The sequence below is a fragment of the Dasypus novemcinctus genome, chromosome 5, assembly GCF_030445035.2.
Source record: "Dasypus novemcinctus isolate mDasNov1 chromosome 5, mDasNov1.1.hap2, whole genome shotgun sequence".
NCBI lineage: Eukaryota > Metazoa > Chordata > Mammalia > Cingulata > Dasypodidae > Dasypus > Dasypus novemcinctus.
The window spans coordinates 56,969,453-56,982,909 of record NC_080677.1 but is presented as its reverse complement, the minus strand read 5'-3'; the positions used below and the strand labels follow the sequence as shown (position 1 = coordinate 56,982,909).

The window sequence follows — 13,457 nt, the reverse complement described above, 5'->3', positions numbered from 1 at the left end:
AGACATCTATGCCTAGAATCAATGTGGAAATGCCTTCAGCTGAGGTTCACACCAGAAAACTTATCTGGGGAAAAAGCACTTTAGCACTTTACTGAGCAAGCATATCATACTTTTGCCAAATGATGTATTTTTAACGTACCTAGGATAAAGATGTAGTAATGTTTATTATACTTAAAGGAACAATTGGTGACAAGTAATAACCAGTGAGATGAATTCTCTTCAAAAGATTTCTAATTAAGAGTATTTAATACAGTAAAGATTATTAATGAAAATTATTTGAAAAACCTTAAGCATTCTGTTGAGTATATGGTCCAGTATTCCTTTAATAATCCATCACTATTGATCAGTTAGTATCAATTTTTAAATTTGGCTATATACCATAATTACAAAACTTTGAGGCCAATAGAAAATAAACTTGTTGTTAACCAAAAATACAGAATGCAAAATAGTGTATTTTTTATTTCTTTGATGTTAAAATATATATGTTTATGTGAAGGAAAAATTGAAATATGGATAAATAAACACAGGATTTGTAAGTCAATTAAAAAAAATAGTGCGTTTGTCGGGGTCAGTACAATGGAAACGGAGTGCCTGTTAGTAGAGAAGTGACTGGATAAAGTTATGATACCATCTCACCATGAACGATTATGCAGTCATTAAAAAATGATTTAGAGGCGGCGGACTTGGTCCAGTGGTTAGGGCATCCGTGTATCACATGGGAGGTCCGCGGTTCAAACCCTGGGCCTCCTTGACCCGTGTGGAGCTAGCCCAGTGCTGATGTGTGCAAGGAGTGCCATGCCACACAGGGATGTCGCCCGCGTAGGGGAGCCCCACAAGGAGAGCCGCCTAGCGCGAAAGAAAGTGCAGCCTGCCCAGGAGTGGTGCCACACACACGGAGAACTGACACAACAAGATGATGCAACAAAAAGAAACAGATTCTCTTGCTACTGACAACAACAGAAGCGGAGAAAGAAGATGCAGCAAATAGACACAGAGAACAAACAACTGGGGTGGGGGGGGAGAGAAATAAATAAATCTTTAAAAAAATGATTTAGAGCTATGTAAGTTGATAGACATGAGGTAGCATTGAAGTAGAAAGGTAAACTGCAGAAAGAAGTATGTATAATCTGATCTCATTTATGTAAAGCAAATATGAGGCAAAAATAAGCATAAATATATATACATACATATTGATATATATATGGTAGATATAGCATACATTTAGATAGTAGCATAGAGGAAAGTATTCAAGGATACATACCATCTTATTAATATGAATGGGGAGTATGGAACAAGTAAAAAAGAAAATATCACAGAGTAAAGGGAAAATAGCAGATATGTTATCACAGTATTTAAATTTAAATTTAAATTATATGTGTAGAGTGTTGTGTTTTTAATGTCTAAAATTTATAGGATTATTTACAGAGGCCATGTTTTAATTTAAAAGATCAGTTATTCAATAACTAAATTATTACCTCTTGTGGGATCACAATGAATAACCAACAGAAGTAGTAAAGTGAGACTAGATTCACCAACCTTTTCTGGGGTCTTATTTGATGCTCCTGCTACCCAGTAGGATAAAATTCTGGCAAGGCAAGTATATCATCTGGTTCTTCCATAAGGAAGAACAAAATCAGAAACAGCCCATAGGCCTCACCAGTTAATGGTGAACCAAGGTAAATCTTAGGTTCCTTTTATTTATTTTTTCTTCTTTTTCATAGATGAGGATGGACTTGGTATAAGTATTATTGGAATGGGTGTTGGAGCAGATGCTGGACTTGAAAAGCTGGGAATATTTGTCAAGACAGTAACAGAAGGTGGTGCTGCTCAACGAGATGGCAGGTAAGCTAAGTACTGTTGTTATTGAACATTTCTAGGAAATTTTCCTGGGAATTTCTATCAAAGGTAGCCTTTCTTTTGATTATTTTGGGACAATATTTCAGAGAATGTCTAGGAAGTGTACAATCTCCAACACTTGAATTACTTTCTGGTTTGTAGGCAGAATACCTGCTTGGTTTAAAATATATTAGATATCTATATCCACCTTTATCCGTATTTGCTTTTCCATTTATCCATTATCTTTTTATTGGGAAGTGGCAGGAATATGGGTGTGTATAGTTGGACAATATATACTAAGGAGATCAATATATAGGTTCACTTCAAAAATATCCAAACAAATGGTAATGGCTCTGGCACTTTTGAAAATGAAAGAGTTAGGTTGGAATAAAAAACTCTAACTTTGTGTTGATATTTCAGTAGATTGGTGTTTCTCAAAATGTGTTTTGTATAAAAACATGAGTTCTTAAGTGCCACCTAAACCTACAGAATAACATCTCTAGAGTAGGGTCTATAGTCTATGCTTAAGCAACCACCTTGGATAATTCTCATGCACACCAGAGCATCAGGTAATCATTTTTTCAAGTCTTAGCTTTCATCAACTCAAGCTAGGTGTATCTTTAATATAAAGATTTTTATTAATCCTGACACTCAGCTCCTGATGAATTATGTTGGGGCTGAAGCAGAAAGTTGGCAAGAGATATAAAAGTAGCCCCAAAATATGAGTGCCAAATTCAAAGAAATGTCATCTTAACTTTTAAAAAAATTTATTAGGAGAGTTGATTGTTTATAGACTGATCATGTAAAAGTTACAGGATTCTCAAACACTATCACACCACCTTCACCTTGCATTAATGAGGAACATTTCTTATAATTGATGATAGCACTTTTAACTGTACTCAAACTTTTAACAATAGTTACCTTTGATAAAAATTATTAACATAGCAGTATTAACTATCATCTGTGTTTTATATTAGATGTATTTTTCCATCTACCACACTATTATTAACACTTTGTGTTAGTGTCATGCATTTTTAAATATTCATGAAAGAACATTCTTATACTCATACTATTAACTATAGTCCATCATCTATAATAAGGCTCACTGTGTTATACAGTCCTATGTTTTAACTTTCCATTTTTATTCTAGTAGCATATACAACCTGAAGTTTCCACTTTTAACCATATCCACCTATATAATTCAGTGCTGTTAATTACAATCACAATAATGTGATTTATCATTCAGTTGCGTTTCCTCAGTCCTTTTAAAGGAATGTTTACCTAGTATATTAATTCTGCTGTTATTACAATAAGTGCTTAATAAATGCCTCTGAATATCTTAAAGTCATCTCGATGTAATGAAATGAACAGAATCTTTAGTATCATGTGAACCAGGAGACTAATTCCATCCCTATTGTTTACCAGCTGTAGAATATTGACCAAATTATTAATTTTCATGTTATTTTTGTATTGCAAGGTTTTTGTGAGCATTAAACAAGCTTGTGTAAATAAGAAAACTACAATGCAATTTGTGCTTGAAACTATTCAACAAAGTAAGAATACGCTAGTAAAAATTAGGTCTATTAAGAAAAGCATCTTATGAAAAACTACAGAAAGGTATATAAAAATGTACAAAATCATAAAATTTTAGAGATAAGAGGAACTTTGGAGATCTTCTTATGCATACCTTTCATTTTATGGATATAAGAAAATAGGTGCCTATAGTTGTCTCATTAGACTTTTGATTTTTTTTTAAGATTTATTTATTTGTTTATCCCTGCCCCCCGCCTCCCCGGGTTGTCTGTTCTCTGTGTCTATTTGCTGCATCTTCTTTGTCCCCTTCTGTTGTTGTCAGCAGCACGGGAATCTGTGTTTCTTTTTGTTGCATCATCTTGTTGTGTCAGCTCTCCATGTGGGCAGCACCATTCTTAGGCAGGCTGCACTTTCTTTCACGCTGGGCAGCTGTCCTTATGGGGCGCACTCCTTGCGCGTGGGGCTCCCCTATGTGGGGGACACCCCTGCATGGCAGGGCACTCCTTGCGCACATCAGCACTGCGCATGGGCCAGCTCCACAGAGATCAAGGAGGCCCAGGGATTGAACCGCGGACCTCCCATTTGGTAGGCGGACACCCTAACCACTGGACCAAGTCCGCTTCCCTCATTAGAGCTTTGAAAGTTTTAGTATCCTTAAAACATATTATTATTATGATTGCTACCATTACTGGTGAGCTCATGTGCACAAATTTGAATGTTTACTATTTAAAAAGTATTAACATTTTTAAAAATTTCGAAAGGAGGGAAAGGGATGTGGCTCAAGCAGTTGGGCACCCTCCTACCAAATGGGAAATCCTGTGTTAGATTGCCATTGCCTCCTAAAGAAGATGAGCAAGACAGTGAGCTAGGGAAACGGACTTTGGCCCAGTGGTTAGGGCGTCCGTCTACCATATGGGAGGCCCGCGGTTCAAACCCCGGGCCTCCTTGACCCGTGTGGAGCTGGCCATGCACAGTGCTAATGCGCGCAAGGAGTGCCTTGCCACGCAAGGGTGTCCCCCACGTGGGGGAGCCCCACGCGCAAGGAGTGCACCCGTGAGGAAAGCCACCCAGCGTGAAAAGAAAGAGCAGCCTGCCCAGGAATGGCGCCGCCCACACTTCCCATGCCGCTGACGACAACAGAAGCGGACAAAGAAACAAGACGCAGCAAATAGACACCAAGAACAGACAACCAGGGGAGGGGAGGGGAATTAAATAAATAAATAAATCTTTAAAAAAAAAAAAAAAAAAAGACAGTGAGCTGACACAACAAGATGATGCAAGGAGACATGACGAGGAAACACAATGAAAGACTCAATAAGCGATAGTGGAGTGGCTCAAGTGACTGCACCTCCCACAAGGGAGGTCCCGGTTTCAGTTCCTAGTGCCTCCTGAAAAGAAGACAAGCAGACACAGAGAACACACAATGAACAAAGACAGAGAGCAGACCGTGAATGCAAGCAACTAAGGGGTTGGGGAGAAATACATATTTAAATAAAATAAATCTTAAAAAAAAAATTACAAAAGGAATATTTGCTTGCATCAACTCAATATTTTTTTAAGTTATATGTATGTAATAAATATAGGAAAAAAATGGTATCGTGTTTATACAACCGTGTGATTATCATGATGCCATGATGCCATTCTTGTGTGGACATGTGATCTCTTTATTCACTTATCTCTTTCTCTACCTCTGCCTCTATCTCTCTCCTCACCTTCCTTCTCAAAAGCTGACAATAAGATATGCCAAAATCTTGAGTGGTTCCAGTCTGTGGTGGTTTAGATATCATCTAACATGGAATATTTAATTTTTGTATAGAGAATATATAATACGTGTATATATATTTGTTAACTACAACTATCATAAAGGTATTACCATGTAACCCTGCCTGGGCAGATTTATTCTCTTCAAATCTCAATTATGTACAAAATTAGTTCTTTATTGTTACCTTAAGGTTCAAAACAATAAAATTCTGTATATAGCTTTATAGCTTGCTTTAGTTTTTTAATAACAATTTCTAAGAAAACTGTCTAAATATGATCTCAAATTTACTCATACTTCCTTACAAGGAATGTTAAATCAACAGACACGTACAGTATGGCCTTTCCTCCCCCTCCTCCTCCCAGCCTGCCCCTATACAAACTTATGGTTGTTTTTACCCCTACTAAACATTTAGAATCTCACTACATTTTGAGTACTTTAAAAATTTGATTTGTGTGTTCATCTCCTAAGTCTTCCAGTGTAGTAAAAGAGGTTTTTTTTGGTTTGCTTATTTTTTAAAAAATACGTTTTTATTTATTTTTAAAAGATATTTAGATTACATAAAATGTCACTTTAAAAAAATAAGGGATTCCCACATGCCCCACTTCCAATACTTCTACTGTTCCCCACATCTCCCACTTTTCCCCACATTAACCACTTCTTTCATTAGTGTGGTACATTCACTGCGATTGCTGAACACATTTGAAACATTGCCACTAAGCTTGGATTATAGTTTACATTGTAGTTTACAGTTTCTCCCCCTCAATTCTGTATGGCAGGATATATAATGGCCTGTATCTGTCATTACAGTGTCATTCAGGACAATTCCAAGTCTCAGAAATGCCCCCATATTATACCTCTTTTTTCTTCTCCCTGACTTCAGCACCTCCAGTGGCCACTGTGCATATAAGCATTACATCTCTGATGACCTTCTAACTCACTTTGAAGTCTCTTAGCCATCTAAACTCAACTTGTCTTTACTTGTAATAAAGAGTTTTGAGTCTTCCTTATTCTTTGGTATTATTGCCTACATTCTAAAATTTTTTGTCATGTTTTCATGTCAGTACCTTCTCATAAGGTGCCTTAAATGTTGGAGTTCCTTGTTAAATATTTGTTGAATGAGTCAGTACTCATACTTTAATCTTTCAAAACATTTGCTTAAGCCTAACATTTTTTCTTTTCTTTCCTTGTTTTTTTGTGCTACCCTGCTTCTTACAGGGTAATATTAATTTAGCTGAGTGACTTTTTAGCAATTTTGACCTTCTGTTTCAGTTGTAAATTTCTAGTAAATTAATATTAACCACTATATATATATATTTAAGATTTATTTGTTTTTATTTTTCTCCCCTTCCCCACCCCACCCCCAGCTGTCTGCTTTCTTTGTCCATTCACTGTGTGTTCTTCTGTGTTTGCTTATATTTGTGTCAGCAGCACCAGGAATCTACATCTCCCCCTTGTTGCATCATCTTGCTGTGTCAGCTCTCCGTGTGTGCAGCGCCACTCTTTTTTTGCACTGGGTGGCTCTCCTTATGGGGCACACTCCTTGCACATGGGGCTCCCCTACATGGGGCACACCCCTGCATGAAATGACACTCCTTGCATGCATCAGCACTGTGCATGGGCCAGCTTATCACATGGGTCAGGAGACCCTGGGTTTGAACCCTGGACCTCCCATGTCGTAGGTGGATGCTCTGTCTGCTGAGTCAAATCTGCTTCCCAAACCACTATATTTTAAATGCTGTATTTTGCTGGTGTAATTTTTGTAACAATTCAAAATACTGATAATAGAAAATATTTCACAGATGATAACTGGCAGAATATTACTAATGCTTTGCTAAAAAGGTAAGTTAAAAATGGATTGGGGATCTGCTTTGTTTCTGGCTCTGTTTTTGTTTCTTTCAAGCTTTTGCATATTAAATGGGAAATAAAGGTGCTTCATGGTTTCTTCTCATTCAAATGATGGCTTTCAAATGGTAATGTCTTTAACTATCTTTTGGGTAATACCAACACATAAAACAGATAGAGTCCTAATCTTTTCCTTATCCTGCAGCAAACCCACATTCCTGGAGGGCCCTTCAGTGGCCCTGAGGTACTCCTTAAGCCTAGGAGGACTCTGTTTGGAAACCCTGTTTTAATTGTGTCCATATATCATAATTCTTTAGTCAGTGGTTTCCGCTCTGTGCAAACACTTTTGTGTAACTCTTTTAATCAAATATTTTACTCGTTCCCGCCTAGAGATTTGGGGTAGATATTACTCCTTTGGCATGTGTACTTTTAAAATTTCACTATATACCATATTGGGGAACACTCTGTTGATCAAAGTTCATTAACATTGCAGCAGCTGGATCCCTTTCATTCATCTTTAGTTACTTTGCATAAGCCCTTCGAAGTAGAGTTTTATTTTTCCCCTGCCAGAATCATCGGGGTCAATGACATTAAACAAACCTAGAATATCACTAGCTTTACCCCCATTGATTCTTGTTTTTAGATTAAGAATTGAGGAATATGAGAAAGGTGAGACTGAAGCTGAGGAGCAGTGGTATTGTACACTTTTGTTCATTAATGCATAGAAACTCTTGAGGAACTGTCAGGCCTATGGCTTTTACAAACTAGCCCAGGTACATTCCCATAAATTCCATTCCAGGAGGCAGTGTCTCCAGGGGAAATGAAACTATTTCCTTTGCTATTCAGGAAATTTTTTTTAAAGTCTGGATTATCTATAGAAGTGATTATTCTTTATTCTCTGGGATGGTCTGATGCAGAGAACTATCCATTTATTTTTTTTGCACCAGGAATTATCCCTTATCTTTTCTGTGCTTTTAGTCAGGAGCCAAGAGCTAAGGGATAATATCAGTTTTACTATTCTGAGATTTTAACTACAAGTGATGGTCTCTCATGATCAGAGATTCAAGTGAGTGGTTACCAGATACCAGAAAACTTTTTCCCTACCATAATAGGCTGCTGATCTAGAGGAGTTGTAGGAGCAGTTTTATGGCAGCAATATACTTGGACTACTGCAGTTTGTTACTAGAATACTTCCTTTAACCACTTTTACCCTCTGCTTTACCTTCCTCCTACTTCTGCTCAGTTTTTTTAGTTTCTTGAATTGGTCTCCACCTTAGTCACTACATAGTCTATTGAAATGCCCCTCAAATGGCAAATTCCATAGAACCTTCCTCCCTCCTTCTCTCCCTCCCTCCCTCTATTTTTCCCTCCCTCCATTTCTCCCTCCTTTTGTTTTGAATTGAAAGTAGTTGTTTTTTTTTTTAATTGTCAGCTTTTCAAATGTTTTCTTTAATAAATGTCACCTATGAAATTAGGAAAAGGTTTTTAAAATAAACATTCATTCAACAACAATAATAGTTGCTTGATTTTAGGCTCCTTTCATCCTCTATGCTCTTTTTATTGAATCATTCATTTAGAATTATGTAGGACCAAGAACTTGTATTTTAAGCTTCAGTTCTTTTTTTCACATTGGTATCTGAAAGAGAAGAACAAACCCAGAGGAATGTTGTTCGTTGTCACTGTTACTGTTCCATGGACTTGCTTTCTTCTGTCTTAGTGAGCATTTCCATTGTTTTTCATTCTTTTGTGTAGATCCATATTTCCACCTATTATCTTTTCTAGGTCTGCTGCTGCTGAATTTTGTCAGCTTTGTGTGTCTGAAAAAGTCTTCATTTCACTTTCCTTTTTTTTTTAAATCAAATTTTTATAATTGTATTCATAAATATAGTCCATGGTTTAACTTAAGCTTCATTGTTGTATTCTAGTGCAGTTCCCTTTCCTTTTTTTTAACAAATCAATTTTATTGATATATATTAATAAAGCATAAATCCATCAAAAGCATACAGTCAGTGGTATTCTGTTTAATCAGATAGTTGTACATTCATTACTTCAGTCATTTTTAGAGCATTTTCATTACTCCAGTAATAATGATAATAAACAAAAATGAAACAAAACTCATCACCTCAATCTCTCTATGCTTCCCCTGCTGTATGTAGCTGCTATTCTGTCTCCTTCTCTCTAGTTTATTTGTATTTCTATTTTGCAAAAACAGTCTTATATATGTAATATCACCCATATTCATATTTTACATGAGTTTCACTGTTACACAGTCCCATGTTACATTTTTTAGCTTTCCTTCTAGTAATATACATAATCTTAGACTTTCCTTTTCAACCACTGTCATTCCCATATAAAAGCTAGTTACAAACACCTTGATGTGCTCTCACTATTTCCATTCATTTCCAAAGATTTACAAACACCTTTTTAACCAATTCTGCACAGAATAAACCTCAGCTTTCCATTCCCTACCATCATTCTATTTTCTGGTGGCCTATATTCTAATTATTTACTTAATGAGTTTACATAATATACTTAGTTCATAATAACGCAATCATACTGTATTTGTCCTTTTGTGTCTGGCTTGCTCACTCAACATAATGTCCTCCAGGTTCCTCGTGCTTCGGGTGAAAGGTTTAAGAATCTACCACCTATGACAAACTCCTGAAGATGTTTTCCTACATTTTTTTCTAGGAGTTTTATGGTTGTCACTGTTATATTTCAGTCCTTGATCCATTTTGAGTTAATTTTGGTATACAGTGTGAGATGTCTTCCTTCTTTCTTTTGGATATAGCTAGCCATTTCGCCCAGCACCGTTTGTTGAATAGATTGTTCTGGCCCAGCTGGATGGGCTTAACTTGTCAAACATCACTTGACTATACATGCAAGGGTCTATTTCTGCGTTCTCGATTTAGTTCCATTGGTCAGTCTCTCTGTCTTTATGCCAGTACCATTCTGTTTTTGCCACTGTAGCTGAGTAATATGCTTAAAAGTCAGGAAGTGAGAGTCCTCCAACTTCTATGTTATTATTTATAACATTTTGACTATTCAAGACCCCTTACCCTTCCAATAAGTTTGATATTTGGCTTTTCCAATTTCTTTGTCTAGCCTAATTGCTCTAGCTAACCCAATATTGAGTAACAGTGGTGACAGTGGGCATCCTTGTCTTGTTCCTCATCTCAGTGGGAAATCTTTCCATTTTTCACCATTGAGTCCAATGCGAGCTGTAGGTTTTCATATACACACTTTACCACATAGAGAAAGCTTCCTTTTATTCCTTTTTTTTTTTGAGGTGTTTTATCAAGAAAGGGTGCTTCATTTTGTCAGATGCCTTTTCTGCATCAATCAAGAGGACCACATGATTTTTTTTCTTCAATTCTTCAATGTGGTTTATTACACAAATTGATTTTCTTATGTTGAACCACCCTTGCATAGCTGGGATAAAACACTTGATCCTGGTATATATTTCTTTTAACGTGCTTTTGGAATCTATTTGCAAGTATTTTGTTGAGGATTTTTGTGTCTATATTTATTAAAGATACTGGCCTGTAATCATTATTATTTTTTTTTGTAGTATCTTTACTAGTTTTGGTATTAGGATATGTTGGCTTCATAGAATGAGTTTGGTTGCATTCTTTACTGTTTAATTTTTAGAAAAACTTGAGCAAGATTTATATTAGATCATCTATGAATGATTGGTAGAATTCACCTTTGAAGCCACCTGACCCCTGGCTTTTCATTTTCTGGAGGTTTTTAATGACTGTTTCAATCTCTTCACTTGTGTTTGGTTTGTTGAGATGTTCTGTTTCTTCTATGGTCACTATAAATGGTTCATGTGTGTATTAGTCAGCCAAAGAGGTGCAGATGCAAAGTACCAGAAATCTGTTGGTTTTTATAAAGGATATTTATTTGGGGTAAAAGCTTGCAGTTACAAGGCCCTAAAGAGTCCATCTCAAGGTACCATAAGAGGTTCTTTCTCACCCAGGTCAGTTGCCACATGTTTAAGTAAGATGGCAGTCCTGGTATCTCCTTCCTTTTCGTCTTAAGGCTCTGTGGGCCCAACTTCTTCCAATCTCAGCTGTAGTCTGGCATAGGATTTGTTTCTTTCCAGGCTTCATAAATTCATAAATAATATCAAACTGGCAGAGTGTGTTTCTAGGAATCACATTGTCTAGTTTTTTGGTGTATAGTTGTTCATAGTATCCTCTTATATTCTCTCTTATTTCTGAGGGATCAGTGGTAATACCCCCCTCTCATTTTTTATTTTATTTATTTGCATCTTTTCTCTTTTTTTCTTTGTCAGTCTAGCTGAAGGTTTGTCGATTTTGTTGATCTCGAAGAACCAGCTTTGGTTTTGTTGATACTCTATTGTTTTTATGTTCTCAATTTCATTTATTTCTGCTCTGATCTATACTATTTCCTTCTGTCTGGTTTGAGATTAGTTTGCTGTTCTTTATCTAGTTCCTCCAGGGGTGCAGTTAGAGCTTCAATTTTAACTCTTTTTACTTTTTTTTTGGTAAGCATAGTGGGCTATAAATTCCCTCTCAGCATTGCCTTTGCAATTCCATAGTTTTTATGTTGTATTCTCATTTTCATTTGTCTCAAGATATTTGCTAAATGTTCTTATAGTTTCTTCTTTGACCCACTGATTATTCAAGAGTGTTATTTAATCTCCATATATTTATGAATTTTCATTTTCCTATCCACTATTGATTTCCAGCTTCATTTTGTTATGATCAAATTGTTTAGTATAATTTCAGAGTTTTGAAATTTATTGTGCCCTGTCTTGTGATCCACCATAGGGTCTATCCTGGGGAAGGATCCATGAGCTATTGGAAAAAAATGTATATCCTGCTGTTTTGGGGTGCAGTGCTCTATAGATATATGGTTGGTCTAGCTCATTTATCATATTATTCAAGCCCTCTGTTTCTTTAATTATCCTCTATTTAGATGTTCTATCCAATACTAAGAGTGGTGTATTAAAGTTTCCAAGTATTGTAGAGACATCTGTTTCTCCCTTTTGCTTTGCCAGTGTGTGCCTCATGTTTTGGGGCACTCAAGGTAGGTGCCTAAATGTTTGATGGGTTATTTCTTGGTGAATTGCCCCTTTTGCATTTAAAATCTGTTTTGTCCAATGTTAGTATCACTCCTGCTGCTCTTTTTGGTACTATTTGCATGGAGTATCTTTTTCTAACCTTTCACTTTTACCTGGTTGTGTCCTTACATCTGAGGTAAGTCTCTTGTAGATAACATAAATGGCTCATATTTTTTAATCCGTTCAATCAGTCTATGTCTTTAGATTGGGGAGTTTAAGCCATTAACATTCAATGTTATTCCATTACTTAAAGGCATTACTTCATTCATTTTGTCCTTTGGCTTTCTGTTGTCATATCGTACTATTGTCTGTCTTTTTACCCTTTAATCTTCCTTTCCTAATATTGATCCTTTCTATACTCTTCTCCAAGTCTCCAGCCCTTGTTTTGTTTTTTTGTGTTTGTTTGTTTTTCCTTTCAGGCTGCAGCAGTCCCTTTAGTATCTCTTGTAATTCTGGTCTGTTGGTAACATATTCTATCAGTTTTTGTTTGTGTGTGAAGATTTTAAACTTACCCTCATTTTTAAAGGACAGCTTTGCTGGATATAGAATTCTTGGCTAGTAGTTTTTTGCACTTAGTTCCTTAAATGCGTTGTACCACTTTGTTCTTGCCTTAGTGGTTTCTTATGAGAAGTAGACACTTAATCTTATCAAGGTTCCCTTGTATTTAAGGCTTTGTTTTTTTCTTGCTACTTTCAGTATCCTTTCTTTATCTCTGATATTTGTCATTCTAAATAATAGTTGTCTCAAAGTAGGTCTTTTTGGATTTATCCCATTTCAGGTGCATTGTCCTTGTTGGATATTGATATTTATGTTCTTCATAAGGATTGGGTAGCTTATGGTCACTTTTCCTCAATTATTCTTTCTGCCAAATTTTCATTCTCTTCTCCTTCTCTTACACTAATAATGCATATGTTTGTGCATTCACATTATTCAGTTCCCTGAGACCCTGTTCATTTTTTTCTGTTCTCTTCTCTTTCTTTCCTCCTGTCTTTTCCAGTTCAGATGTTCTGTCTTTGAAATCACTAATTCTGTTTTCGAGCAATTCAAACCTGCTCTTATGTATTTTTTATCTCATCCATCATGGTTTTCATTCCCATAAGATCTGTTACTTTTCTTTGCAGGCTTTCAAATTGTTATTCATGCATACACAGTGTCTTGTTAATATCCTTTATCTCTTAGTTAATATCCTTATCTCTTATTTCGTTGAATTGATTTAAGAGAGTTGTGCGATTATCAATTAATTGTCTTAAATCCTATATCTCTTCAAGATACTTGGGTTGTTCCTTGGCTGGGTCTTTCCCCTTTGGCTTTCAATTTTTTGCTGATGTCTAGTCATGTGAATATGTGTGACTTTACTCTGATGGCCAATTTCTCTCATCACCTATTTTTTTT

The 13,457-nt window shown here is 36.1% G+C and overlaps 1 protein-coding gene across 7 annotated transcripts in view; it reads left to right on the top strand.

Moving 5' to 3' along the window:
- PPP1R9A (protein phosphatase 1 regulatory subunit 9A) overlaps positions 1-13,457 on the top strand; it is a 459,269-nt gene that overhangs the window by 263,701 nt on the left and 182,111 nt on the right. For all 7 annotated transcript variants that reach the window (XM_058296968.1, XM_071215169.1, XM_071215168.1 and 4 more), the window contains one exon: positions 1,722-1,842. In XM_058296968.1, the coding sequence (XP_058152951.1) occupies positions 1,722-1,842 (121 nt within the window). The remainder of the gene's footprint in view (positions 1-1,721; positions 1,843-13,457) is intronic.